Source organism: Vipera berus, assembly GCF_964194415.1.
Source record: "Vipera berus genome assembly, chromosome: 3".
NCBI classification, from domain to species: domain Eukaryota; kingdom Metazoa; phylum Chordata; class Lepidosauria; order Squamata; family Viperidae; genus Vipera; species Vipera berus.
This window is the reverse complement of record NC_138204.1, coordinates 17,054,735-17,081,345: the sequence shown is the minus strand read 5'-3', so window position 1 is coordinate 17,081,345 and position 26,611 is coordinate 17,054,735. Positions and strand designations below refer to the sequence as shown.

The following is a 26,611-nucleotide window of genomic DNA, read 5'->3' as shown; positions in this document are numbered from 1 at the left end:
TAGTCCTCGATTTACGACCACAATTGAGCCCAAAATTTCTGTTGCTAAGCAAGACAGTTATTGAGTTTTGCCCTATTTTATGACCTTTCTCACTACAGTTGTTAAGTGAATCACTGCCGTTGTTAAGTTGGTAACATGATTGTTAAGTGAATCTGGCTTCCCCATTGACTTTGAACATTAGAAGGTCACAAAAGGTGATCCCATGACCCCTGGACAGTGCAACTATCATAAATACATGCCAGTTGCCAAGCATCCAAAATTTGATGACGTGACAACAGGGATGCTGCAATGGTTGTGTGAAAAATGGTCAAGTCTGTTGTGCTATTGTAAATTCAAATGGTCACTAAATGAATTGTTCTCAGTCAAGGATGACCTATAATAGAAAAACAAACTAGAATTAAATAAATGAATAAAATAATGAGCAAACCAATCTAAATTATAGAATAGAATAGAGCTGAAAGGGATCTTGGAGGTCTTCTAGTCCAGCCTCCTGCTCAAGTAGGAGAACCTATCCAGGGGTAGGCAACCTTGGCTCTTTTATTTTTATTTTTTATTTTTTATTTTATTTTAATTCCATTTATATCCCGCCCTTCTCCGAAGACTCAGGGCGGCTTACAAGCTTAGCAGTAGCCTTCATTCTATGTATATGCCTGCTTATTAGGGCTTTCACACACACCCCCAAGCAGCATTATTACAAAGTCAGCTTAATTGCCCCCAACAATCTGGGTCCTCATTTTACCTACCTCGGAAGGATGGAAGGCTGAGTCAACCTTGAGCCTGGTGGGACTCGAACCTGCACTAATTGCAGGCAGCTGGTGTTACTTAAGGAGGCATTGTGCTGCCTCAGGAATTCTGGGAGTTGAAGTTCACAAGTCATAAAAGAGCCAAGGTTGCCTACCCCAACCTATACCATCTCAGACAAGTGACTGTCCAGTCTCTTCTTAAAAATCTCCAGTGATGGAGCACCCACGATTTCTGGAGGCAAGCTGTTCCACTGGTTAATTATCCTCACTGTTAGGAACTTTCTCCTTAATTCCAGGTTGCTTCTGTCTTTGGTCAGTTTCCAACCATTTTTTCTTGTCCTGCCCTCTGGTACTTTGGAGAATAGTTTGTTGCCCTCTTCTTTGTGGCAGCCCTTCAAATACTGGAATACTGCTATTATGTCACCCCTGTTTCTTCTTTTCTTTAGATTAAAGGTAAAGGTAAAGGTTCCCCCACACATGCGTGCTAGTCGTTTCCAACTCTAGGGGCTGGTGCTCATCTCCGTTTCAAAGCCGAAGAGCCAGCGCTTGTCCGAGGACGTCTCCATGGTCATTTGGCCGGCATGACTAGACGCCAAAGGTACATGGAATGCTGTTACCTTCCCACCGTAGTGGCCCCTATTTTTCTACTTGCATTTTTACGTGCTTTCGAACTGCTAGGTTGGCAGAATTCTTTAGACTAGCTTAATGTAAAGTAAATAGGGTCAATATGATTGTTTCTTGTGCCATTTAATAATCTTCCCATAATACTGAGTGGTGCTGTTTAATACCTATGTTTGGAGTAACCCCATCCAAGGCTTTAGGAAGTCATTACTTGCTGACTCCTGCAGTTTAAGGAAAAAGCCAGAATAAACAGAAAGAGAGAAAATGAGAGGCAACTGCAATATACCTATTGTCAGCATTGATTTCAAACCAGGGAACATTTAATCAGGACTTTCCTTCCTACTTCTAGACCTACCATATTTGGCAGACATTTGGAAGGAACATCAGAATCCATTCCAAAGTTTCATGACCTTTTGTAACTATCTGCTTGCTACAAAAGGTAGAACAGCAGTACTCACGCTTTTCAAGGTAACTTTAGAGATTACCATAGCTATCCTATTCATGAAAGATGCAATTTATAGCAGCAGATCCTTTATAAGCTTGAAAAAGGCAGGGTTGAGCAGATCAATTAAAAAATATTCATTTTATTGTCTGTGTTTGTTCTGGTCCATTGGATTTATGATTATTAATATTAATGTATTAAATATATGAGCTGCCCATATTAAATTTCTATGCTGGCCAACTTCCAGTCACTCTATTTTAGCTTGTTTAAAGCATTAAAAAAGGAACGATACAAAATAGACAAAACCCATACAGAACAAAGGTACAGAGATGACAAAGAAAACAAACGTGGACTGGAAAAAAGGAAAGGAAGAAAAGGGGTGTTGCTCATCCTTACCAAAGACCTGGGCAAAGAGCCATATCTTCAAGAACTTATGAAAGAGTAGAGTGGGGGCTGTTCACATCTTGAGAGGTACTTCATTGAAGAGGGCACTGCTATAGTGAAGGCACGTGGCTGGGGTCCCAATGGGTGGCAGTGTTTAATTGATGCAATCTGGAGTATGCCCACCTTGCCAGATCAACTAGATCAGACATGTCAAACACAAGGCCCGGGGGCCAGATCCGGCCCGCGAAGTGGTTTCATGCGGCCCGCGAAGCCATCCTGGAAACAGGGAGGGAACGGCCCCCACTGCCTTGGCCCTGGCCCAGAGACCCTCAGATCTGTCCCGCTCCTGCCCAGGACCTATAGGCATCCTTGATGCGAACGATGTAGAGCTGGCCACGCCCACCCAGTAGGCCACATGCACTCTAGCCACGCCCACCCAGTAGGCCATGCCCACCCTGGCCATACCCACCCGGCCCCTTGAGGGCAACCGCAATGCTGATGCGGCCCTCAATGAAATTGAGTTTGACACCCCTGAACTAGATAGACAGATAATATGGAAAAGTGGGGGTCTGTCAAGTAATCAGGACTTATGCCATGTAGGGCTTCATAAGTGGTGACCAGCACCTTAAATCTTACCTGGGAGCAAACTGGTACCAGTGCAACTCTCAAAGCAGAGGTGTTTCATGGACACACTGAGGCACATTCATCACTGCTCTGCATGCTGGACCAGCTGAAGTCTGATGACTAGGGTGTGAATGATATCTGAAGGGAACCCCAATCTAGGAAAGGGTACATCTGGGGTACAGATGAAGCCGTGTAAAGGCCTTCCGGTCCACAGCTACCTCCTACTCATTGAGCAGGAGTTATAAATCAAAAAAGACCACCCCCCCAACTGTGCACCACACTTGAATGAGGAAATGCCAAGTGGTGGGGAACAGTGGCAGAAGGGCAGCAGGGTGGGGCAGCAGGGTGATGGGGGGGTCCTCAGGCACTGGCAAGGAGTGGGGTGCCAGCAGCCCTCCACAACAGTCCCAGTTTCTCATGTGGCCACTTGGAAAAATTAATCACCCACCCTTGATATAAAGGATATAGCAAATTACCCATACTGTAAAAGGAGAGGGGGTTTTCTTATCTTTTAAAATTAAAACATTGTCTGCTTTTCTTGAGGTACATAATGTTTTCACCTCTCAATTGTTTCCCAGTCCCCCCCCCCCAAGTAGCTGCCATATACTTCAGGAACTATAAAGCAATTACTATTTCTTTGACTCCAAGTCTGCCATATCAGCAAAAGATAAAATCAAGCCCCCAAAGGTTTTTCATTTCTCCGAATAAGTCCTCAAAACCTCTGCATCCATCACTTGAAACATTAAACACTTGGGGACATTTCTATGATTAACACAAAGACAATTCCACAACCAACAACATTTAAAAGGGAGGAGGTGGAGAAAGTCGTTAAGCCAGACTTTCTGGAAAAGTTTATCTCCTCCGAAGAAGCTATAATGGCTGGAAGCTAACTTCAGCATGGTCAACCTGTGAAAAAAAATATCATGGCCATTTGTAGATAAGAAAAAGAGATTTGGACACCAATAGTCTAGAAAATACACATATAAGTTCCACTTTTTTTGTTTAGAGTTATTGTTCAGTTTTGGCTAAATCACAGCCATTCAGTTTCATTCCCTAATCTGTATAATGGAAATCAGAGTAACTTAATTTACAGGATTGCTGTGCATGAAGGTATAATTAGATGGATGTAAACCACTTCACAGTCTAAAGTTGCTTTGTGAATTGAAATTGGTCATTTATTTGACTTCATGCTGATTGCTTTCTGAATCTTTTTCAGTCATTGAGAACCTATGTAGACTACCTTTTACAGGGATTGTTGTTGTGGTTTTAAAGGTTTGCATAAAATAATGCTTATTAATACCTAATTTTTAAACATGTTATCATCCAGAAGCCCAGAGGTAAAACAAAATACAGTAACATAGATTGACTTTTATTATGTAACAGCAACATAATAAATAAATTTATGAAGTCATATGGCCTTTACAAAAAGACAGAAGATATTGCACCAAGCTTAGGTACTGGCTATTTGGACTGAATATTTGCTAAAGAAAAGACGGGGCACTGCACCCAGAGTTAAGCATATTTAAGTCCCTCTAATTTCAGTAGAAAAAAAATAACCTGAAGTTTGAATCTTTCTCCTTGAAATCAATGGGACATTAAGGCTGCAATCCTTTACACATATACCTGGGAGTTTCTCCCACTGAATTCAGCAGACATACTTCTGAGTATATATGCCTAGGATTACATTGGGCAGGGCTTAACTTTGCCTAGACAATGCCCCTGAGAGTTATCATCATTATATACATTTACGGAGTTAAGGCAAAACCAGATAACACTTGGAAAAGGACGGAAGGCTTGAGAAACAGATATTATTTAAAAATAAGAGGGAAGGATTTCCATCTCCACCTGATAAATTTAGCTGTATCTAAGGAATGCATTCGACTGATTTTCTTTAAGATATAGCTACTATCAATAATTGAACTAAAAGTAAGACTATGTGGTTTGAGTTTCTGTTTTTGTTTTGTTTTTGTTTTTTTAAAAAAGGAACAAGGTTGTTTTGCAGAGGTTTGCCTAAATGATTCTGTTTAACTCTGGTAAGCAATTTTTGTTAGCATGATAAACTCTTCCTGTAACAGAAAATCCTTTCCATAGTATACAAATTCCTTTAGTATTCAGAGAACATCCAACCCTGACCAACAGATTTTCAGAGAGCTGTCCTCTTTGAGTTTAACTATTTGAAGGAAAACATATGTGCGACTCTTCCAGAAACAGAGTACACGAAAATTAATGAAGTCAAATGCTTATCGGTAACTCTTTTTTGCAACCGAACAGCATGAATTTGTGTTAATTTTTAGCATAAGGGGACGAAAGATATAATTTATATATTAATGAACAGTTCTTTGGCAGCTATGTGTTAATCTTGATGGAAGTTTTGATCCAGAAATTCTTAAATTATAAACCTGGTTGCCAGTCTTTTCAAAATGGAATTGGGGGACGGGAGGGAAGAGGCAAATATAATTATTGACTTCTCCCACAAATCCAATATGTCCAGTAAAGGAACTTGGAATGAACCTTGCAGGCAGCTTCATTCTGTAACATCAAGCATAGATACGTATTGTCTGCTTTTAAGTCTTGCTTCCAACGTCCCGTATTTAAACACACAAAATTCGTTGAAATCTCAGGATGAGTTCAAACAGGGTCAAAATGCCATACAATAGAATCCAGATTTCACCCATGAGAAACCAAGAAAAAAAATCAATCCAGAGGATGAGAAGATGGTCTTCAGAGAACAGAAGCAATGATTGGTCCACACATAGGTGAAAGTCACAAGAAGATTGATCTTACAGGGGGAAAACCAGGAAGCCAGAAAATGTGGAATACTGCCATCCGCCAACCAGGTTACCTTTCTCCAGCTTAAGATAAACTTTATCTTCCTTGTCTAGGTAGAGTAGGACTCCATTTGTGGCAGCTTCACGAGTGACATCTTTGTCCCCAGCAAAAGCTGAAATGACTGGTTTCCCATTTAGCATCAAGTTCACCTGCCAAAAACCAAAAATAAAAAGTCTCAAAAACCTCAAGTTAAGACATAGCCATCCCATACTACTAATGTTGATGGAAGAATTCCTTAGAAGGCCAGTGCAGTCTACAGGCTGTTTGCCAATTTCACATCTTTTCAGAAGTAGCAAGAATAAACAATTAGGTAAATTGAATGTTCCCCAACCATTCTGGCTTTGCAGAACGGTGGGGGATGGAGAAGTGATGGTTCTGCGCAAGCAGCCAGCAAGTATGTGCGTGCAGCTCCATTTGTGCTAGCGATGGGCATGTGCGTCTGCCGTGGAAATGGAGTATGCACACATGTGCCCACCGTGTTTGTGGCTCGGTGCTTAAAAGTCTGATGAATAGTTTGGCAGTATAGAGTTTCCCAGAGGGGAAGCAGTAAATTCCATCAGAGGAAAGCCAAAATTAAGAGACTGGGCAGACATAAGCAAGATGGGGAAAAGGGGAAGAGTAGCCATACCCTAGAATCTCTTCTGAGAGCTAGTTTGGCCTAGTGGTTCAGGCACCAGGCTAGAAAGTGAGAAACCATCAGTTCAAGTACTTTCTTATCTGTCAAAGACAGCTGGCTGATTTTGTGCCAGTCACTCTCTCTCAGCCCAACTTACCTCACAGGGTTGTTGTGCGCCAAATAGAAGGTGGAAAGTATGTTGGATATGTTCACCATCTTGAGTTATTTGTTAAAGTAATAAAAGTGGGGTAGAAATATATAAAATAAATATTTCTAGTAGATTAGAAAGGGAATATGTTGGAACTCAATTGACAGAATTCTCCAATCATGTGCTGGCAAGGAATTTTGGAACTACAATTTCAGCACCTCTGAAGAGATCTTCAGAGAGCATCAACCCCTCATTTTAATCCTGAGTGACAAACATTCTCCTTTATCAGTTTCAATTCTTTGCTGCATCAACATTTTTCCCAAAAAATCATTCTTTCATGGGTTTTTGAAATTTGAAAAATTGCAAAACAATCCTCTTATTAATATGTTCATGAAATGCATAGATAAATTACACACACACACACACACACACATACATACATACATACACACAAACACATACACACACACACACACACACACACATATTAGGGATGCAGTGGTTCAGTGTGTTAGGACGCTGAGCTTGTCGATCAGAAGGTCAGCAGTTTGGCGGGTCGAATCCCGAGTGCCGCATAACAGAGTGAGCGCCTGTTACTCGTCCCAGCTTCTGCCAACCTAGCAGTTTGAAAGTACGTAAAAATGCAAGTAGAAAAATAGGGACCACTACGGTGGGAAGGTAACAGCGTTCCGTGCGCCTTTGGTGTCTAGTCATGCCAGCCACATGACCACGGAGACGTCCTCGGACAAGCGCTGGCTCTTCGGCTTTGAAACGGAGATGAGCACCGGCCCCTAGAGTCGGAAATGACTAAATGACTAGCACGCATGTGCAGGGGAATCTTTACTTACATATATGTGTGTGTGTGTGTGTGTGTGTGTGTGTGTGTGTGTGTGTGTGCAATCAGCCCAGGTTCGAATTTCAGAAGGGTATGGCTGACTGATGAGAACAAATGAGTTTGAAATGGCCATATTAGTATCCCTAATTCTTTGTTAGCAATCCAAAAAATTTACACAAATATGAGCTGTCACTGTTGTGACTACAGCCTGTGGATGGCCTTGGGTTAGGCTGAAACAGGCAATAGGATTTGTCCCGTGTTTGGGGCCTAGCAAGGTATTCTAAAATACTTAACAAACACTTAACACATATCTCCCTTGCCTCTCAGCTAACAAAGCGAGAAAGAGCCTGTGGCCTAAAGGTTAGAACAATTGCCTTATGTGCAATCGGCCCAGGTTCGAATCTCAGAAGGGTGTGGCTGACTGATGAGAACAAATGAGTTTGAAATGTCCTTATTAGTCTCTTTTTAATTCTTTGTTAGCAATCCAAAAAATTTACACACACACACACACACACACACACACACACTTTGCTATAAATTGCGTATAAAGATAATGCAGGGAAAAGTTTCCTCAGTAGAATGTAACACATACATACATACAAGTCTAAAATTAAAATATATCTATCTGTTTTATTTGTCATTTGTTTGGTTGTACATGTTTTCACACACACACACACACACACACAGTAGATATCTTTATTTAATCAAAGATCATTAATGCAGTGAAAATCAATAGAAGACAATTCATAGATAAACCATAGCAAATCTGGTTTAGGAAGCCACAAAGTCCCCCAGTTTTGGAAGAAAAAAATAACTTCTGTCAGTGACCCATATATAGGTTTAGCATATTCTGGAAATTCAGCCAAAATAATTTGTAAAACTTAGTCTTAGTGTATTGTGTAAGCATAGCTGACTGAATTTCATTTTACAAACTATAGCCAAGCAAACCAGAACTTAGAAAAAATTTGAATCACAGAATTATGCATGTGGCTCCTTTATTTTTAATAGCCCTTTGTCTATTATTCTTTGTTTTACTCTGGACTTTATATTTTTCATGTATTTATTCTTTTTTTTTAGATTTGTTGTACACTACCCAGAATTGCACTGGCCAGAGTTGCTTGCTTCCAAGATGGGTGGCTATATAAATTGGAGGAAAGGAAAGGAAAGGAAAGGAAAGGAAAGGAAAGGAAAGGAAAGGAAAGGAAAGGAAAGGAAAGGAAAGGAAAGGAAAGGAAAGGAAAGGAAAGGAAAGGAAAGGAAAGGAAAGGAAAGGAAGGGAAGGGAAGGGAGGGAAGGGAAGGGAAGGGAAGGGAAGGGAAGGAAAGGAAAGGAAAGGAAAGGAAAGGAAAGGAAAGGAAAGGAAAGGAAAGGAAAGGAAAGGAAAGGAAAGGAAAGGAAAGGAAAGGAAAGGAAAGGAAGAAAGGAAAGGAAAGGAAAGGAAAGGAAAGGAAAGGAAAGGAAAGGAAAGGAAAGGAAAGGAAAGGAAAGGAAAGGGGGAAAGAGAAGAAAGAAAGATCTAATGAGATCTAACGCTGTTTAGTTTTTTAAAATTCAACCAAAACCAACCAGGCACTGCGGTTTGCCAGCAATAGTTGAACTGATAGACTCGATGTAAATCAGTTTCTTATGTTCTGAATTACCAAAGGAAAATAAACTGAAAATACCTTAAGAATCAATTACCTTAGTAAATCTTAAACTAACTGGCCAAATACAAATTTATATCATTCCTAGAAGGTAAACAGCAGACATGCACATGATCAACATAGAACTGGGCTCTTCCCAACTGTTGTAGATTTGATGAATTATTGTGTCTTGCTATACTAATTTTGCAAGCTTCTGTATTTATTTCCCAGAAATAAGTTTCATTTGGTTCAGTGGACCAACTGCCAGAGAAGCAAGCAGCAAGAGTAGCAGAGAAGATGACTTTTGATATAATCTTAAATTAGTCCCAAATTGGGGACAAGTTGTTAGGATCACCGAATTTCCATGAAATAGTGAAATAGTAGCAAACAGAACATCCTGTTTCTGCAGGACAAAATCACTCAGCACCAGTCTGGTTTGGACTCCGACTGGGTGGAATCCAGCGGAGTGGAAGAGGCAGGTCTCGGTTATACCATCTGGGGTGAGTTTGACCCTGTATCTTTGGATGATGTGGACAGGATTATGCGCAGACTGAGCGCTACAACCTGTTTACTGGACCCATGTCCCTCCTGGCTAGTTTCAGCCGCCGGGGAGGTGACAGGGGGCTGGCTCCAGGCAGTTGTCAATGCTTCATTAACAGAGGGTGTCTTCCCCTCCACCTTAAAAGAGGCGGTGGTGAGGCCCCTCCTCAAGAAGCCTGCCTTGGACCCGGCCTCATTGAATAACTATCATCCTGTCTCCAACCTTCGCTTTGTAGCGAAGGTTGTTGAGAGTATTGTGGCATGTCAGCTTCCACAATTCCTGGATGAAGCGGACTATCTGGACCCATACCAGTCCGGTTTCAGACCCGGTTACAGCATGGAAACGGCATTGGTCACACTGGTAGATGATCTCTGGTGGGCCCGGGACAGGGGCTGTTCCTCTGTCCTGGTCCTACTTGACCTCTCAGCAGCTTTTGATACCATTGACCATGGTATCTTGCTGCAATGGCTCGAGAGGTTGGGAGTGGGAGGCACTGTTTTATGGTGGTTCTCCTCCTACCTCTCGGGCCGTTCGCAGTTTGTATTGGCAGGGGGGCAGAGATCCACCCCGAGGCCCCTTTCTTGTGGGGTGCCTCAGGGGTCGGTTCTCTCCCCCCTCCTGTTTAACATCTATATGAAGCCGCTGGGTGAGATCATTCGTGGTTTTGGGGTGAGATATCACCAATATGCAGATGATACCCAGTTGTTCATCTCCATCCCAAACCAACCCAGTGATGCCCTTGACGTGATGTCCCAGTGCCTGGAGGCAGTACGGGTCTGGATGGGAAGGAACAGGCTCAGGCTCAACCACTCCAAGACCGAGTGGCTGTGGATACCTGCATCTTGTATTGTCCAACATGTTCCATCTTTTTTGATGGGGGGAGGTATTGCCCCCCTCTGAAAGGGCTCGCAACTTAGGTGTCCTCCTGGATTCACAGCTTAATTTGGAAGAACATTTAACTGCTGTGACCAGGGGGGCCTTTGCACAGGTTCGCCTGGTGCGCCAGTTGCGCCCCTTTTTGGGTGTACTTCAATGGCAGCCCCATGTAGAGAGCGTTACAGTAATCCAGGAGAGAGGTGACAAGGGCATGGGGCTGCCATTGAAGTACACCCAGAGGCTTCAGCTGGTGCAAAATGCGGCCGCGCGGGTACTTATGGGAGTTCCTCGATACTCCCATGTTACTCCACTCCTGCGCAAGCTTCATTGGCTTCCGGTTGTCCCCCGGGTGCGATTCAAGGTGCTAGTAATTACCTTTAAAGCCCTACATGGCTTAGGCCCGGGGTATTTGTGAGACCACCTGCTGCCATTGTCAACCTCCCATCGCCCGGTTCGCTCCCACAGAGTCGGCCTCCTCAGAGTTCCGTCGGTTAAGCAATGCCAGCTGGCGACCCCTAGGGGGAGAGCCTTCTCTGTGGGTGCGCCGACCCTCTGGAATGAGTTGCCTCCAGAGCTGCGGAAGGCCCCTGACTTTCGATCCTTCCACCGTGTCCTGAAGACATGGATGTTCCAACAATCGGACCTGGACTGACTATGGTTTTAAATTTGGTTTTATGGGGTTAGATTACTATGTATTGAACATATCTACTGTTTAATTCTTTTTTAAATTTTGTATTTTCATGTTCTTTTTTAGTTTTTATTGTTGTGAGCCGCCCTGAGTCCTTAGGGAGAAGGGCAGCATATAAATATAATAAATCAATCAAATCAATCAATCCTAGGGAATTGGAAAACAGCCCAGAAAGTTCAAAAGAATCATATTTAATTTCAAATGGAGGCTTATTTTCATTTAAAAGGAGAAGTTTAGCTAGATGAAATATAAAAGGAACAGAGAGAAATGTAAGACTGCTTCAGGGAGCTTAGAAAATATTTTAAAACAACATAACAGAAGTTCAAATGAAATACACAATACAGACTAGAAAAGACATACATCTTTTTGAAATGATGCCAATAGGTTAAAAAAAGGAAAGTATAAAAGGTGAGAAAACTTTATTTTACAAAGTGGGAAAATGGGAAAATAAACCATTAAACAAACTGACATAACATACAGCATCAGTGGGCTATATAAAAAAAGGAATTAGAGAAGCCAATGTCCATGACATGCAAACTAATAATAATGAATCTAAATTCATCAGATGACAATGAAACTAGACAATGAATACCTAATTCTGTCCTGCAATTTTTTCTAGTGAAAGTTACATCCATTTTTCGACTGTAGTCTTGGAATATTTGAGAATTTCTTTCCAATTTCTATATGTAGTACTTTAAGGTTTACATTACTGTGGAGGTGATAAATTCTTAATTATGCAATTATATAAATAATGATAAAACTCTTAAATATAGGTAGGTCAATAAGGTTGATCCCCCTGTTTTGTACATTCTGCTATATAACAATAGCAATAGCTATAGCGCTTAGACTTATATACCGATTCATAGTGCTTTACAGCACTCTCTAAGTCAGAGGTCCCCAACATTTGGGCACCAGGGACCAGTTCTGTGGAGAGAGGTTTTTCCACAGACCGGGGGGTGCGTGGTTTCATGTGCTGCCTGCATCCCATGGATGGGGCTTTGCTTGTTTGTGCAGACTGGTTGCTGGCATGCCACGGCCCAGTACTGGTCCACAGACCGGGGATTGGGGACCCCTGCTCTAAGTGGTTTATAGAGTCATCATATTGTCCCCAACAATCTGGGACTTCATTTTACCAACCTTGGAAGGATGGAAGGCTGAGTGAACCTTGAGGCGATTGTGATTGAACTCCTGGCAGTGGACAGAATTAGCCTGCAATACTGCATTCTAACAACTGCACTTAACATCCATTACTTTGTGTTCTGCACTCTGGAATGACAGAGAGCACAACAAACTTTCTGTTTGACATTATTTCCTAGGCAGCAAAAGAAGCCAATGGGGCTGCAGAAAATAGTCCATCTCTTATTAAACCAGAAAGCAACCAAGGAGGTAAAAAAGGGGAAAGAATGGCACAAGTTTAACCCAGAATTGTCCTGACATTGTCAGAGAGACCAGAGCTAAGAGTTGATAACGGATGATAGGAAAAACAGAAAGTTTTTTCTCAAATATGATCAAAACTCAAGGAAGAGAAATTGATCAATATACTAACTACTCAGCCAAAATGGAGAAATATTAAAAGATTACAAATAAGACAGAGCTACTTAATTCTTGTTGTCCCTTAAGTTGTCTTCAGCAGAAGAGATGCTTTCTATCTGGAAACTAGGACAAGCAGGATGGAAAGACAGGAACAAAGTGTGAGACTGATAAAATATATATATACAGTATGGTGAGATCTGTTTACTTTGAATGAGTTTATAGACCCAAAACCAGCTGAACCTCATACTAAGGTACTGAAAGAACTTGCTAATGGTCTCACTGAACCTCACATATTTGAGAAATCCTGATGAAAGGTGAAGTACCAAATGACAGGAGGAGGGCCAATATCTCTACTTTAATAATGCAGAAGGAAACACAAGAGTCAAGGCACTAGAAGGCACTTATCTCGGAAGACAATGAAGATGCTTATTGTCAGGACCCACCTCAATCCACATCTTAGGAAATAAGAACTCTTGGATACAAGTTTAGTCCAAAAGGAAAATGTTTACTAGGATGGAATCGATTGTGGCAATACAAGACGGAATCTAACAAAGTTACATTTCAATCCTATATAAAGCATTCCCATTTCAGCCCCTCCCCTCATCCATTTGGTCAGGCTCTCATCAGTTGCTTAGGTGTCAGGGCCTTCCATGGGAAAGGGAACTCTCCTTGGTTTTATGGTTATTGCTTTCCTTTTCAGTTGTAAATGAAGATGCAATCCAGACCTGTCTGTCCCCCTCCCTCCCCCAGTTAAAACATTCCCTGTTGTTTGAAGATCGCTTTAGTAACCATCCTCTCCCCCCCCTCGGAGAGATGGCAGAATCCCCAGAATAAGCACATTGTTCTACCTATACAATTATGAAATGTGATATAAATGGATTCTGACACTTATAGGGAAGAGGTGAAGGCTCTGGTGGACCGGTGCAATAAAAGTAACCTGGTTCTAAATGTTGATAAAACAAAGGAGATCATTGTAGATTTCAGAAAGAGCCAGCATAGTCATACTCCACTCAGTATCAAGGATGCAGCTGTAGAGGTGGTCAACAGTATTAAGCATCTGGGAGTGCAGATAACTAACAATCTGAATTGGTCTCTCCACTCATCATCCTTAGTGAAGCATGCAAACCAGCATCTGCATTTCCTGCATTGGATGAGGAGAGCACATCTTTCTCCTTCTGTTCTGGTCACTTTTTACAGAGGCATGATTGAAAGCATTTTAACAAACTGCATCACTGTCGGGTTTGGTGGTGCCTTAGAGAGAAAGTCCATACAGAGAGTGGTAAGAAGAGAAGATCATAGGAAGCTCGCTCCCGGGTATTCGGGATACTGCTTATAAGCCCTATGTGCTTAGAGCTCAAAGCATTGTTAGAGACCACACACACCCACTTTATGGTCTGTTTCTGTTGCTCCCCTCTCGGAGGAGGTTTCGAAGTATTTCTAGCAGGATTACCCAATTCTGTAATAGCTTTTTTCCTGTGCCATCCATCTGGTAAACTCACAAGATTTGTTTTTCTCGCCATGCACATGTGTACATAACCCAAACTAGACTGTTGTTTCTCTGTGTCATATAATATAAGTGGGTATATGCATAATTCTGTATTTATTTATTTTTGACATATTTATGTAATGTATATCAGAGGTGGTGACCCTTTGAGAGCTGAATGCAGTGAGATTTCATTTTAATGTATGCCAATCAGGGTACATTCAAAATGACAATAATGACAATTATTTTATTCTATTCTGTTATTCTAGAAACCAAACAATTTGATATCAAAATCTAGGATAATGCTGAAGAAGGTCATGAAGCATTGATTTTGAAAGCAAAACAGTAATCAAGAGAAGGTAAGATCAATTTTTTTGAAAAAAATTAAATTTAAAAAAGTGATGGAGGTAATAGTGCCCAACCATATGTGGGATCTGGAATTTACAGAGGAAGGATAACTTCCAAGCACATTTTAAGAAGAGGGAGCAGGAATGCAAGAAAGCACAGAGTTGGTCCTTTCCTAATTCGCTCAAGGAAACTGTTCACCAACTGCAGCAAACAATTGCATAGAGCACAGGTGTCAAACTCGCCATGTCACGTGACATGTTGTGACGTATCACGACTCTTTTTGCATTGCCGGCAATAGGGTGGGTGAGGCTTCAGTATGATGAAACTGGCCCACGGGCTGGCAGTTTGACACCCCTGGCATAGAGACTTTATGTAATCTCCCAAAGATTTGTTTCCTTTCTTCATGGATGTGTATCCCACCTTTCTGTTTATTCTAACTCTCAGAGCAATTCACTCCCATAAAAAAAACAGACTGCAAAACCTAACAAAATTTAAAGCCAAACCACCATGAGAAATAATTGTTAGAAAAAACAGTAGATCAAAGCTAAACAAAACATTTTACCATTTTCTTAAACATTGAGAGAAAGTGAGAGGCAATTGCTGAAAACCATACAGGAGAAGCCCCTTGTCTTCAGACTAAGCAGTCAAGCTTCTGGCAACGATGGCATATTCAAAAGAGCCTCTCACACTGTAATAACAAGGAGAAGCAAGCTCATAAATAAACATGCCTGCTTTAGCTAAGAAGCAGGCGAGACAGCTAGTTAACAGTTTAACTTTTTATTCTGAACCAGGCAAAGAACAAGGGAACATGACATCTATTTATACTGACAGCTGCCGGCGGATCGACCAATCCGGGGTGAGTCTGCTCCCGCGCCGTGGTCGCCGCCAATCGGGTTCGTTTGGTTTTGACAGCTCGGAGCTGTCATCTGTAGCGCGTGTTGAGCTGTCAATGGTTGGCGCTTGCGCGGTTTCGCCCGGCAGCTTTTGACAGCTGTCAAAAGCTGCCGCGGTTTTACCTCAGCTCTGTAACTTCTGTTTAACTTAATGTAATAACAATTAGTAAATACACAACACCCCTTCCCCCTCCCTCTGATTGAGTTGATTTTACCCCAACTGTTTCTTTTTTGGTTTTCCCCATTCATAGTCTTTCAGGTATGTGGGAGGTTTCCTTAATCTCTCGGAGCGCCGGGGGGTAGCCTCGGTAGTATGTTCTGGTTCTCTTGGCGCTTCTTGGGTTGGCTCCGGGGGTGGGGGGTTTGGCTCTGCTGGATCTGCGTTGATTGGAGTGGGGTGTTGAAATGGTATGTTCCGATCAGGGGAGTCTTGTCGTGCCAGTCTTTGCGCCGGTGCTTCAGTTGGTATTTCGTCGTCACCCCTTCCCCCTATATTTTGAGGACTGCGTTGGCGTAATTGGTCTATGTGTCTGCGGATATGTATATTTTGTCCAATGTCAATGATGTATGACAAGGGGCCTGTTTGTTCGATGACCACCCCTTGTGTCCATTTGTTCCCTCCCCCATAGTTTCTAGCCCAGACAGCTTGCCCAGTGTTGAGAGTTCTATGATGGAGGGGCAGTTCTGGGTCTGGAGGGGATCTGTCTGGGTGGAGACGGTCCAGTCTGGTGGTCAATCTTTTGCCCCAGCGAAGCTCTGCTGGGGACTTTCCGGTAGTTGTGCAAGGCGTGGTGTGTTGGGAGAGAAGAAATTGTGCCAGTCTTTGGTGCCAGTTGCCGGAGATGATCTTGCGTAGTGCCTCCTTGGTTGATTTTACCATCACCTCTGCCAAGCCGTTCGACGATGGGTGAAAGGGAGCCGAGGTGGTGTGCCTAATAGAGTTCGCCGTTGTGAAACTCTGGAATTCGTAGGAGGTAAATTGGGGCCCGTTATCGGAAACTATAACATCAGGGAGGCCATGTGTGGCGAATAAGCCCCTTAAAACTTGTATAGTGGCCGAGGAAGTTGTATTGGCTACTGGCGCCACTTCTAGCCATTTTGAAAAGCTGTCTACGACAATTAGGAATGATTGTCCCTGGAACGGACCTGCATAATCTATATGAATGCGAGACCAAGGTGACTTTGTCGTTTCCCATCTATGTATGGACGCCTGTGGCTGGGCTGCTCTAACTAGCTGGCAGGAATAGCAGCCAGCTACGTGTGCCTCAATGTGTTTGTCTATACCCGGCCACCAAACATAGCTCCTGGCCAGAGCCTTCATTTTGACGGTGCCCGGGTGCCCTTCGTGGAGGCTCTCTAGTACTTTAAGTCTGTGTTTGTCAGGGATGATTACTCTGCTGCCCCATAAGAGACATCCCTGATGGGTGGATAATTCTTTTTGTTTTAAGAAGTAAGGTTGGAATTGTGGTTCCCGGGGTGAATATTGCCAGCCCGTTGTGACATAGCCTAGGACTCTGCCTAGGATTTTGTCTGCCGTGGTAGCCGCGGAGATATCTTTGACAGATAAGGGGCATTCTGGCAGCTCTGAGATAGCCAGTATTCTTCCAGCTGGTGCTGGGTCTGGGTCCACAATTGGTTGCGGCAGTCTGCTCAGGCCGTCTGCATGGCCCATGGTTTTTCCTGGTCTGTATTCTAGTTTGTATGAATAGGCTGATAGAAATGTAGACCATCTTAGGATGCGGGGAGACAATATTTGTGGTGTTAGCCTGTTTACTGTAAAGAGTCCTAACAGGGGCTTATGATCAGTATAAATAGTAAATGGTCGGCCATACAGGTAATCATGAAATTTTTTTACGCTGGCTACTATAGCTAGAGCCTCTTTATCGATTTGAGCGTAATTCCGCTCAGGTTTTGACAGCGTTCTCGAATAGAACGCTACAGGGGTCTGTATTCCTTCTTTAGTTAAATGGCTTAGGACCGCTCCGATGCCGTACGGGGAGGCATCGCAGGCGAGACATACGGGCAGCTGATCGTTAAACAGGGCTATCGTTGTGTTGCTGGAGAGTAAGTTTTTTAGGAGGTTAAAACTTTTATCATGCTCAGGGCTCCACGTCCAGGGTTTGCCCTTGTCTAATAATCTATGTAAGGGTTCTGCAATGGAGGCTTTATGCGGTAGGAAGGTGTGGTAAAAGTTGACTAACCCTAAGAAAGCCTGAAGTTCTTGTTTGTTTTTGGGGGTCGGTGCTGCTTTGATAGCTTTAATTTTTGTGTCCGTGGGGTGAATTCCCTTAGCGTCTATTTTAAACCCTAAGAACTCTGTTGAGGGCACCCCGATGGAGCATTTGTCTCTTTTTAATTTGAGACCGGCCTTCCTGAACCTTAGGAGTACCTTGGTTAGTTTGCCAGCCAGGTCATTTTCTGATTCCCCTGCAATTAGGACGTCGTCAAAATATGGGCAGACCCCGGGAATTCCCTTAAGTGTTTTCTCCATGATTTCCTGGAAGATTCCCGGGGCTGCAGAGATGCCAAATTGAAGGCGGTTAATTTTGAATGCTCCCTTGTGGGTGACTATTGTTTGAGCCAAAGCGGTGTCAGGGGTGACAGGCAACTGTAAATACGCCTGCGCCAAGTCTAACTTGGCAAATATGGCGCCTGACTTAATGGCCGCGAGGATGTCTTTGACAGCCGGGACCGGGTAGGCATGTGCGTTTAAAGCGAGGTTGAGGGTCGCTTTATAATCGGCACATAATCTAATTTGGCCGTTTGGTTTAACTGGGGTCACTATGGGAGTCTCCCACTCGGCCCCTTCTACCGGTTCGAGGACCCCTAAGTTTGTTAATCTGTCAAGCTCCGCTTCTATTTTTTCCCTCAAGGCGAAGGGAACCCTTCTGGCCTTGATTCTGACAGGCACCACATTTGGGTTCAGTTTAAGTGATACGGGCGGTCCCGTGTATTTCCCTAGTGAGCTGTCAAAAACGTCCGCGAATTGTCGGCAGACGGATTCCAATTTTGACAGCTGAATGGCGTTGACACCTGTCAACGCTATTCCTAGTGCCTCGAACCAGTCTAATCCTAGCAGGCTTATTCTGTTTTCTTGGGTCACCAAAATAGGAAGGGATCCTTTAAATTTTTTGAACTCTACGGGGACGGAAGCTTTTCCCCGGAGTTTAATGGGCGTTTTCTGGAAGTCGGCTAGGCGGAGTTTGGTGGGTCTAAGGGCGGGCCCTTTCCTACTTCGGTTACAAATGTCCCTGTACGTTTGCCATGAAATTAGTGAGACGGAGGACCCAGAGTCCACCTCCATCTCACAGGGAATTCCCTGAATCCGTACGTCCACCTTGATTTTGGGCTTAAGAATGCTGTGGACTGTATGTTTCTCCGCCCTCCCCCTTACATTGGACACTGGGGTTCTGGGGCTGTGCCTAGCTCTGAGTGTATATGGGGCCATACCTTCGGCTGTCACCTCCAGGTCGTGCAGGTTTTCCCGGCTCCGGCTGCAGCACACTGCTTTGAGGTGGCCTGTCTTCCCGCACCCGTGGCACTTGGCACTGCGGAACCGGCACGTTGCCCTAGGGTGGCTTCCCCCGCAGCTGGCACACTTCGCCCTGTTAGTCGGGAAGTTGGCCCCCCTCTGATTGTTGGCAGGGCCCCCCTTGTAGTTGCGTTGCATCCTCAGTTTCTCGAACCGCTGTTGCACCGCGTCTATATCTGTGGGGCCGTCGTCGTCCTCAGAACCGCTGAACCTGCCGTCTTCCTGGTGCACGGACCCCCGTGGTCCGCTGTCCGGTACCCGTCGGTCGTCTCCGTGGCAGTCTTCGTATGCGATGACTTCTCTAGCCACATCGGTCATTGTCATTTCAGGCTTGGCGATCAGCTTCTTCCTCAGCCGTTCGTCCTTGAGCCCTATGACAATCTGGTCCCGGATTCGGTCTTCCAAATCCGGGAACCGGCACCGACGTGCGGCATGCCTGACCCTGGTTATGAAGTCATTTGCTGGCTCGTCAGGAAGCTGGAGTTTCCGAGCGAAGTTCACTCTCCAGTAGAGTTCTGACTTGAGGGGCATGAAGTATTTACTCAGCCCCTCAGTGAGGTCTGCATAGGAGATGGTGGCGACCGGCTCCGGGGTGAAGATCCCCACAGCGGCATCATAAACAGCAGGGCCGCTGAGCCAGAGGAGGGCGGCCGCCTTGGCCCGGTCATCTGTGATCTTCTTAACTACCAGGTACCCTTCTACCTGGCCCAGATGCGATTCCCAGCCTTCTGGGTGGCGGGTATCGAATTCTCGAATGTGGCCGTGGTTCGTCATGCTGTCTGTAATTGAGGTGCCGCTGCTTGCGTTGAATGGAAGTTTGACTTCCAGTGACTTCAGCAAGTGACCAGCTCAGCTAAGGGAAAAAATCTCTTCTCCCCTTAGGTAGTGACTTCAGCTAAGCAAGCAGCATCCCATCCTCGTCGCCAGTGCTTTAGCTAAGAAGCAGGCGAGACAGCTAGTTAACAGTTTAACTTTTTATTCTGAACCAGGCAAAGAACAAGGGAACATGACATCTATTTATACTGACAGCTGCCGGCGGATCGACCAATCCGGGGTGAGTCTGCTCCCGCGCCGTGGTCGCCGCCAATCGGGTTCGTTTGGTTTTGACAGCTCGGAGCTGTCATCTGTAGCGCGTGTTGAGCTGTCAATGGTTGGCGCTTGCGCGGTTTCGCCCGGCAGCTTTTGACAGCTGTCAAAAGCTGCCGCGGTTTTACCTCAGCTCTGTAACTTCTGTTTAACTTAATGTAATAACAATTAGTAAATACACAACAATGCCCAAAGTCATTTAGAGCTTGAAAGGTCAACACCAGCATTTAAACTGGGCATGGTAAGTAATTGGTAGCCAAGAGACATTTTAGTATGCGTATTATAGGATTCCAGTATCTTGCACCAATCAACAACCAGCAGCTTGCCTGCTGCACTTTTGCACCAGTTGCAATTTCCAAACATTGGTAAATTCCCAGAAAACACCCTGCAGTAGTCAAGATAGAATATAATCAAGACATGGATAACTGTTGCTATATCCAATCAGTTCAAGAAGGACCATGCTGGCATAATTAGCAAAAATGGTGCAAAAGTGCTTCTCATCACAGCCATCACCTGCGTATCCAATGACAGTTGGACATCAAGGAGCATTTCCAGCTGTAAGCCTGCTCTTTCTGGTGTGTGATTTTCTCCTTATTAACAGAATCTCTATCTTATCTAGGTTTAATTTATTTACCCTTATTTTGCCTATTATTAAGATTAGGCAGTGATCTTGGGTTCTGATTCTTTCCATGATTCCAAGAATCTCTTTCTAAGCACATCTTTGATGGTAAGAACTGAGACTATTGTGAAACTGAGCATCCAAAGCCCAACTCTGATGGCCTGAAAAGATACCATGGTCAGTTATTTCAAAACTATCCAAGCGAACTAATAAAGCTTAATTTCTAGGACAAGTCATTTATGAGACATAAAAGCATATCCCCAAATGAAACCCTGAAATGGGTTCAGGAAAGCCTGTTTCATCCCCACATGCTTATTTAATGGAGAAGGCCACCCAACTTCAGAAGATTTTGGGTTGCATACAGCATTAAAAGTAATGGAAACCAAACAAAAATGAGAAAAGAACAATGTGCATCATGAAATAAAACATTCGCCTGAAATCTAAAGGAGCTGGCATCCACTTTAATGCAAAGCTTGGAGGAACAGCATATTTTTCAAAGACTTTTTAAAGATAATCAGAGAAGAGGTCATGCTACTATCTGGAGAAGTGCTTTGGGGAGATGCCAAAGGCAGCCAACATGACCAAGAAGTCATACTTCCCTGGACTTCTCAGGTGACATTGTTTGATCAACGCGCCCATTCTAGCTGATTGTACAGGATAGACATAGATAGGATCTCAGATAGTGAAATTCTATGGCAGGAAAACTTTATTGGTTGTGATCAGCATATTGATGTGTCTGGAGCTGTGAGGCAACTTTTTTTTCTCTGTCTCCTTATCCAGTCTATAAAATCATCTGCATTAAGATAGGGTCTCCAACATTTGCCATCAAACATTTGCAACCCTCCCAGGGGGCCTCTAATGAGCACAGACCATTGGAGAAGCCAGATTTGCTTATTGTCCATGTGGTTCACTTAAGACTGCAGCAAAAGAGGCCTTAAAATCAGGTGTGATTTTCTTAACAACCACATCATTGAGCAACAGAAGTTTTCATCCCATTTGTGTCCATAAGTCAAGGACTATCTATAGATAGAATCACCCAATGGGATCTCAAGGAATTACCAATCCTTCACTAATGCTAGTTGCTCTTAATTATGCATTCTTTAGCAGATCCTTCTGAGGTTAATGAAGTTGCAATCCATCACTTCAATAAGTAGTTTCATGTAATCATTCCACTGAGGTGAAGTAGAGTAGGGAAGGCAGTATTTATAGAACTTCATTAGCCAAATTCGGCTAATGGACCATATCTCTGGGGGCCACTGCCCATGGAATATTTGTCTGCTACAGTTGTTATTACTATGTCAAATGTAATTATTTTTATAAGAAAAACACAAAATGATTCCAAAAATCAAAACATAGCAAAGCACTAAGTGAATTCAATTGCATGGATCTGCCTAGGCATATAGGGAAAAGATGGCTAGACCCTCGGAATCATTATATTCCACAAATGTTATTTCCTTTGCTAAACAGCTAGGCAAATTCACTGCAGTAATTTTCCAGGTATTGCTGGAAAGAAAGATGAAGCCAATGGCATATGTAGTTTTAGGGAACTAAATATAACCCAGAATGAAGAAGTGGAGGGGGCAAGAAAAAAGATGGACTGTATTCATAGAATTAAATACTATTCATAGGACTTTTCTCATTTTTAATTCTCATTCTCCTTTTTATTTTAATTTTTAATTTTTAATTTCTCATTCTCCTTTTGTCACATTCAGAATTAGAATTGGTGGCAACTAACTCCAGGGTCTCTGATTGATTGATTGATTGATTGATTGATTGATTGATTGATTGATTGATTGATTGATAAGCCTGCCCATCTCACTAACATGATTCTGGGCAGCTAGCACAAATTTAAAAACACAGTATAAAAATACATATCATATATGTATTTATACAAACAGAAAAATAAAGAATTTAGCAATCATTTTTTTAAAAACACACCCTTGTGAATATTTAAATATTTAAAGATTCATATGAGTTTTTATATGAGGGCTAATTTTCAGGTTGCATAAAGTCATCCTTCACTGGCTGAAGTGTGAGAATATTAATAATTGTAAGGAATTTGCTTGCATTGCTATTGCTTTCATGTTTGAAATCCTCATGTGCAAAGAACTATATACACCTCTTAGCTGTGACCAATAACAACACAATTTCAGGCACAGGGAGAGTAGTTGGAGTTGGACTGAGGGGAAACATGAGCATCTGTATGGTATGTTAATTGATCTTTTGAATACATATTTATTCAATCATCAGATAATCATCTGGAAAATTAACAAATCCCATTGCGTCCCTACATATGTTAAAATGGGTTCTATGATGATGCTGAGTCCCAGATTGGAGATTATATTCTATTAAATTTCTTGATTTGAACTAGAGTAAGGATGGGAAATGCTGTTTAACCCCTTCAGCCCCAGCTGGAAAATGCCTGCCCTGAACACTTGTTCTCTCGGCAAGGAAATATATATATATATATATATATATATATATATATATATATATATATATATATATATATATATATATATATATATATATATATATATATATATATATATATATATGAATCCTATTTCTTTTCCTCTGTGGAAAAGTAGTTTTGAAAGCACAAACATCAGGAGTGAAAAAAATAATTAAACTGGTTTACAGAATTGTATGTAGAGATTCCCAGTCATTCTAAAGGCTGTCATTTATTCTCCTAGCATTCAGTACTATAGAGTATAATAAGGACTGGGAAAGAAGGGTATTCAAAGTCCCAACTTTTTTTTTTTACAAGAGTTGTAAAGGAAAAAGGAGATAGAGATTTCATTGTGCTGTTTTAGCTGCTGTCTTTGAATTTATGCTGCTGATGTCTCAGGGATGCAATACCAGGGGGATGGAGGACTTCCCAGAGGTTCTATTTATTTTATTTATTTATTCAATTTTTATTCCACTGTTATTACTTTATTAGCAACTTAAGGTGTCAAAGATACTTTCCTCCTCCTATTTTTCTCACAACAACAACCTTGTAAGGTGGGTTGAACTGAGAGGATGACTGACACAAAGTCACCTATCTCACATGCATGCCTAAGATGGGACTAGAACACACAGACTTCCTAGTGATTGGTCCATTGTCACCCAGCTGTATTTACGCCTAAGGCAGGACTAGAACTCACAGTCTCCTAATGATTGGCTCCCAAGTCACGCAGCAGGTTTCATGTCTAAGGCAAGACTAGATATTCAAAGTCTCCTGATTTCTAGACCAGCATCTTAACCAGTACACCAAACTGGCTGTCATTTTTAAGCAATGCATTTTAAAGAATGCATGGGGGAAAGTATACAAATTCACAGTGAATCTCTATCCATGTCAGTTTACTCTAGGGGTCTTTAAACCTGGCCCTTTTATGACTTGTGGACTTCAACTCCCAGAATTCCTCAGCCAGCATGGCTGAGGAATTCTGGGAGTTGAAGTCCACAAGTCATAAAAGGGCCAAGTTTGAAGACCCCCTGGTTTATTCTGTCCCCAACACATAGACCACCCTCTATCAATGCATGCTGCCCTTCATATTGATTCTTAATTTTGATTTTTTGAAAATGAGAAACTGGGAGTGATAAGGGCAATATATAAAAGGCCAGAGGAGAACTGTAGCCTCTGTCAATGTAGCCCTCAGATGCCTGCAAAAGCTCTTTCCAGACCCTGACACCCTCAGAGAAAAGTTAAGATTCAGCTTGAATATATAACATATCTTTATTGCTGTCACACAAGTTTTAATGATAGAAAAGCATCATCGTCTACAAAACTAAGAGTCAAATTGTGTGTGTGTTTGTGTGCATGATTTCTAAATCCCAACTTTCTTTCTCCCATTGCAAAGGATAGAAGCCACCCTTTCCTCAAAATTGGTTGTTACAGCCACCTGCATAATATTTTCATAAAGGAATTCTCTATTCCCAGGCTTCATGCCTTGCTAACTTCAACTCTAACTGTCTCTGAGGCATAGGCTTCAGACTCATGAGCTCAGGCAATGCAGAAGCAGATTACAACGAAATTGCTCTCAAGCTATTGCAGTAATATATTCAGTGAAATGAAGATAGGCATTATAAGCCTAGAAGAGGCATGCTCTGTTGACCATTCATTTCCCCAGATGCCGTTCCACCTCCTTATCGTAGCTCATCTTGCTTTTTTTGTGTGTGGGAAAAAAAGAGGCAGTTGGCTGCAGAAATATAAGGAGTTTAAAATTGAAGCCCACAACTAGTATTCAGTATCTCTTTCACTGTGATGTTTATCGTCTGCAAGGGTTTTGAAGTAGAAGTGAAAGAGGCTTTTAAACTTCCATCACACAAAAAAACTTCTAGCAATCCTTCAAAGTCTAATCATTGTCTTTATAACTTCATGGCTCCTGGAAAACAATGAACTACACATGAGTAACCAACAGAATAACAGAGTTGGAAGGGACCTTGGAGGTCTTCCAATCCAACTCCCTGCTGAAGCAACCAGAGGTCTTCAAACCTGGCCATTTTATGACTTGTGGAATTCTGGGAGTTGAAATCCACAAGTCATAAAAGGGCCAGGTTTGAAGACCCCTGCCCTATACCATTTCAGACAAGTGTCTGTCCAGTCTCTTCTTAAACACCTTCAGTGATGGAGCACCCTCAACTTCTAGAGGCAAGTCCTTTTGGCCAAGAGCCAAAACAAACCAACTTCATGAACATGGTGTCATTCTGTGCCTTCTAAATATTCAAAAGTACATGATATCATCTTAGAAAACTGGCTTCCCATTTCAAAGGAAATGATCTGAAGTCCTAATGTTATTTTCTATAATAATTTCTGGTCCCTTGCCATAGATTTGTTATGACTCAACCCTACATATCTTTGCTTACAAATTTGTTCCTGAGAACATTTATCATTATCCAATGACATTTCATATAAAATTGTGATACCACCACAGTTATGCCAAATATGTCCTGTCCATTTCTGGCCCTAGTTCAAAGCTTTGGTGCTAACTTTAAATACTATGATTATTTAGGGCCAATAAAGCTAAAGGAATGTTCCATACATACATACATACATACATACATACATACATACATACATATATGCCCTCAAGCACTTTGGAGAAACTATTGGAATAATTCTTGTCGGTGAAACAAGGCTAATGACTACAAGCTAGAATTTCTTCTAAGTTATGGCATTTCCTGTCTTGAATACCACCCATCCCAGGAAATTTGCCTGACAATTCACTGATCTTCCTATAATACCAGCTAAAGATCTACCTCTTTTCAATGGCATTTCAGACTCCAACACTTGCATTTTGACCTTTTAAAATCCTGTGTCATATTGAGGTGGTAGGTTTTTTTCAAATTCTGTAAGATATCTACATTGGGATGGCCTTTTTGTTATTTCATCTTTTCCTATAAAGCAGTGTTTTCTAATTGGACAAACATGTACTTCAACTCCTAAAATTCCCTACTCAGAATGGCCATTTTTAAGAATTCTGGGAGTTTCCACAGTTACCCAGGTTACTGTACACAGCTACAAAAAGAAATAACATGCCTATGATGAAATGTTTTCTGATTTCCCAGGAGGCAGGAGTACATTTCAGAGGAGCAAGAAAAGTGCAGTGTGGGAGAGAGAGGATGAAAAGAGCTGCTTCTAATAGTTTCCAGAGTTTACGTTTTAAGGTACAAATAGTCTGCTTTAGTTTGGCAAGATGTCTGTCTATAGGTGAAGAACAACAAAAGAAACAAGAATCTCAACAGGTCTTTCTAGGTTTTTGGAGTCTGATGGCTTTAGATATAGACATTCTCTCTGGATAATGTTTTAAAATATATTTTTGGATGTGTGTACTACTTTTCAAGATCATGTGAAGTGTTAGTACCACTTTACAATGCCTTGGTAAGGCCACACTTGGAATATTGCATCCAGTTTTGGTAACCACAATATAAAAAAGATATTGAGACTCAAGGAAGAGTACAGAGAAGATCAACAAAGATGATTAGAGTACTGGAGGCTAAAACATATGATGAATGCTTGAAGGAATTAGGTATGTGTGTGTTGACTCCCCCAGATCATTCCCTGGATACCTCAAGAATGAACTGGTTCCTGGCACATCAGAAGCTGGATTAATTGATGGCTCTGAACAGAAGGGATTTGGCTGAGGTTCCAGCTGGGGAAAGC

General features: G+C 42.3%; 1 protein-coding gene across 1 annotated transcript in view; it reads right to left on the bottom strand.

The window, feature by feature from the left end:
* Positions 1-5,594: 5,594 nt before the first annotated feature.
* CBLN4 (cerebellin 4 precursor) overlaps positions 5,595-26,611 on the bottom strand; it is a gene marked incomplete at both ends in the record, with an annotated part of 31,136 nt that continues 10,119 nt past the window's right edge. Inside the window, one exon of the mRNA XM_081322440.1 lies at positions 5,595-5,792. Coding sequence (XP_081178566.1) covers positions 5,595-5,792 — 198 coding nt within the window. The remainder of the gene's footprint in view (positions 5,793-26,611) is intronic.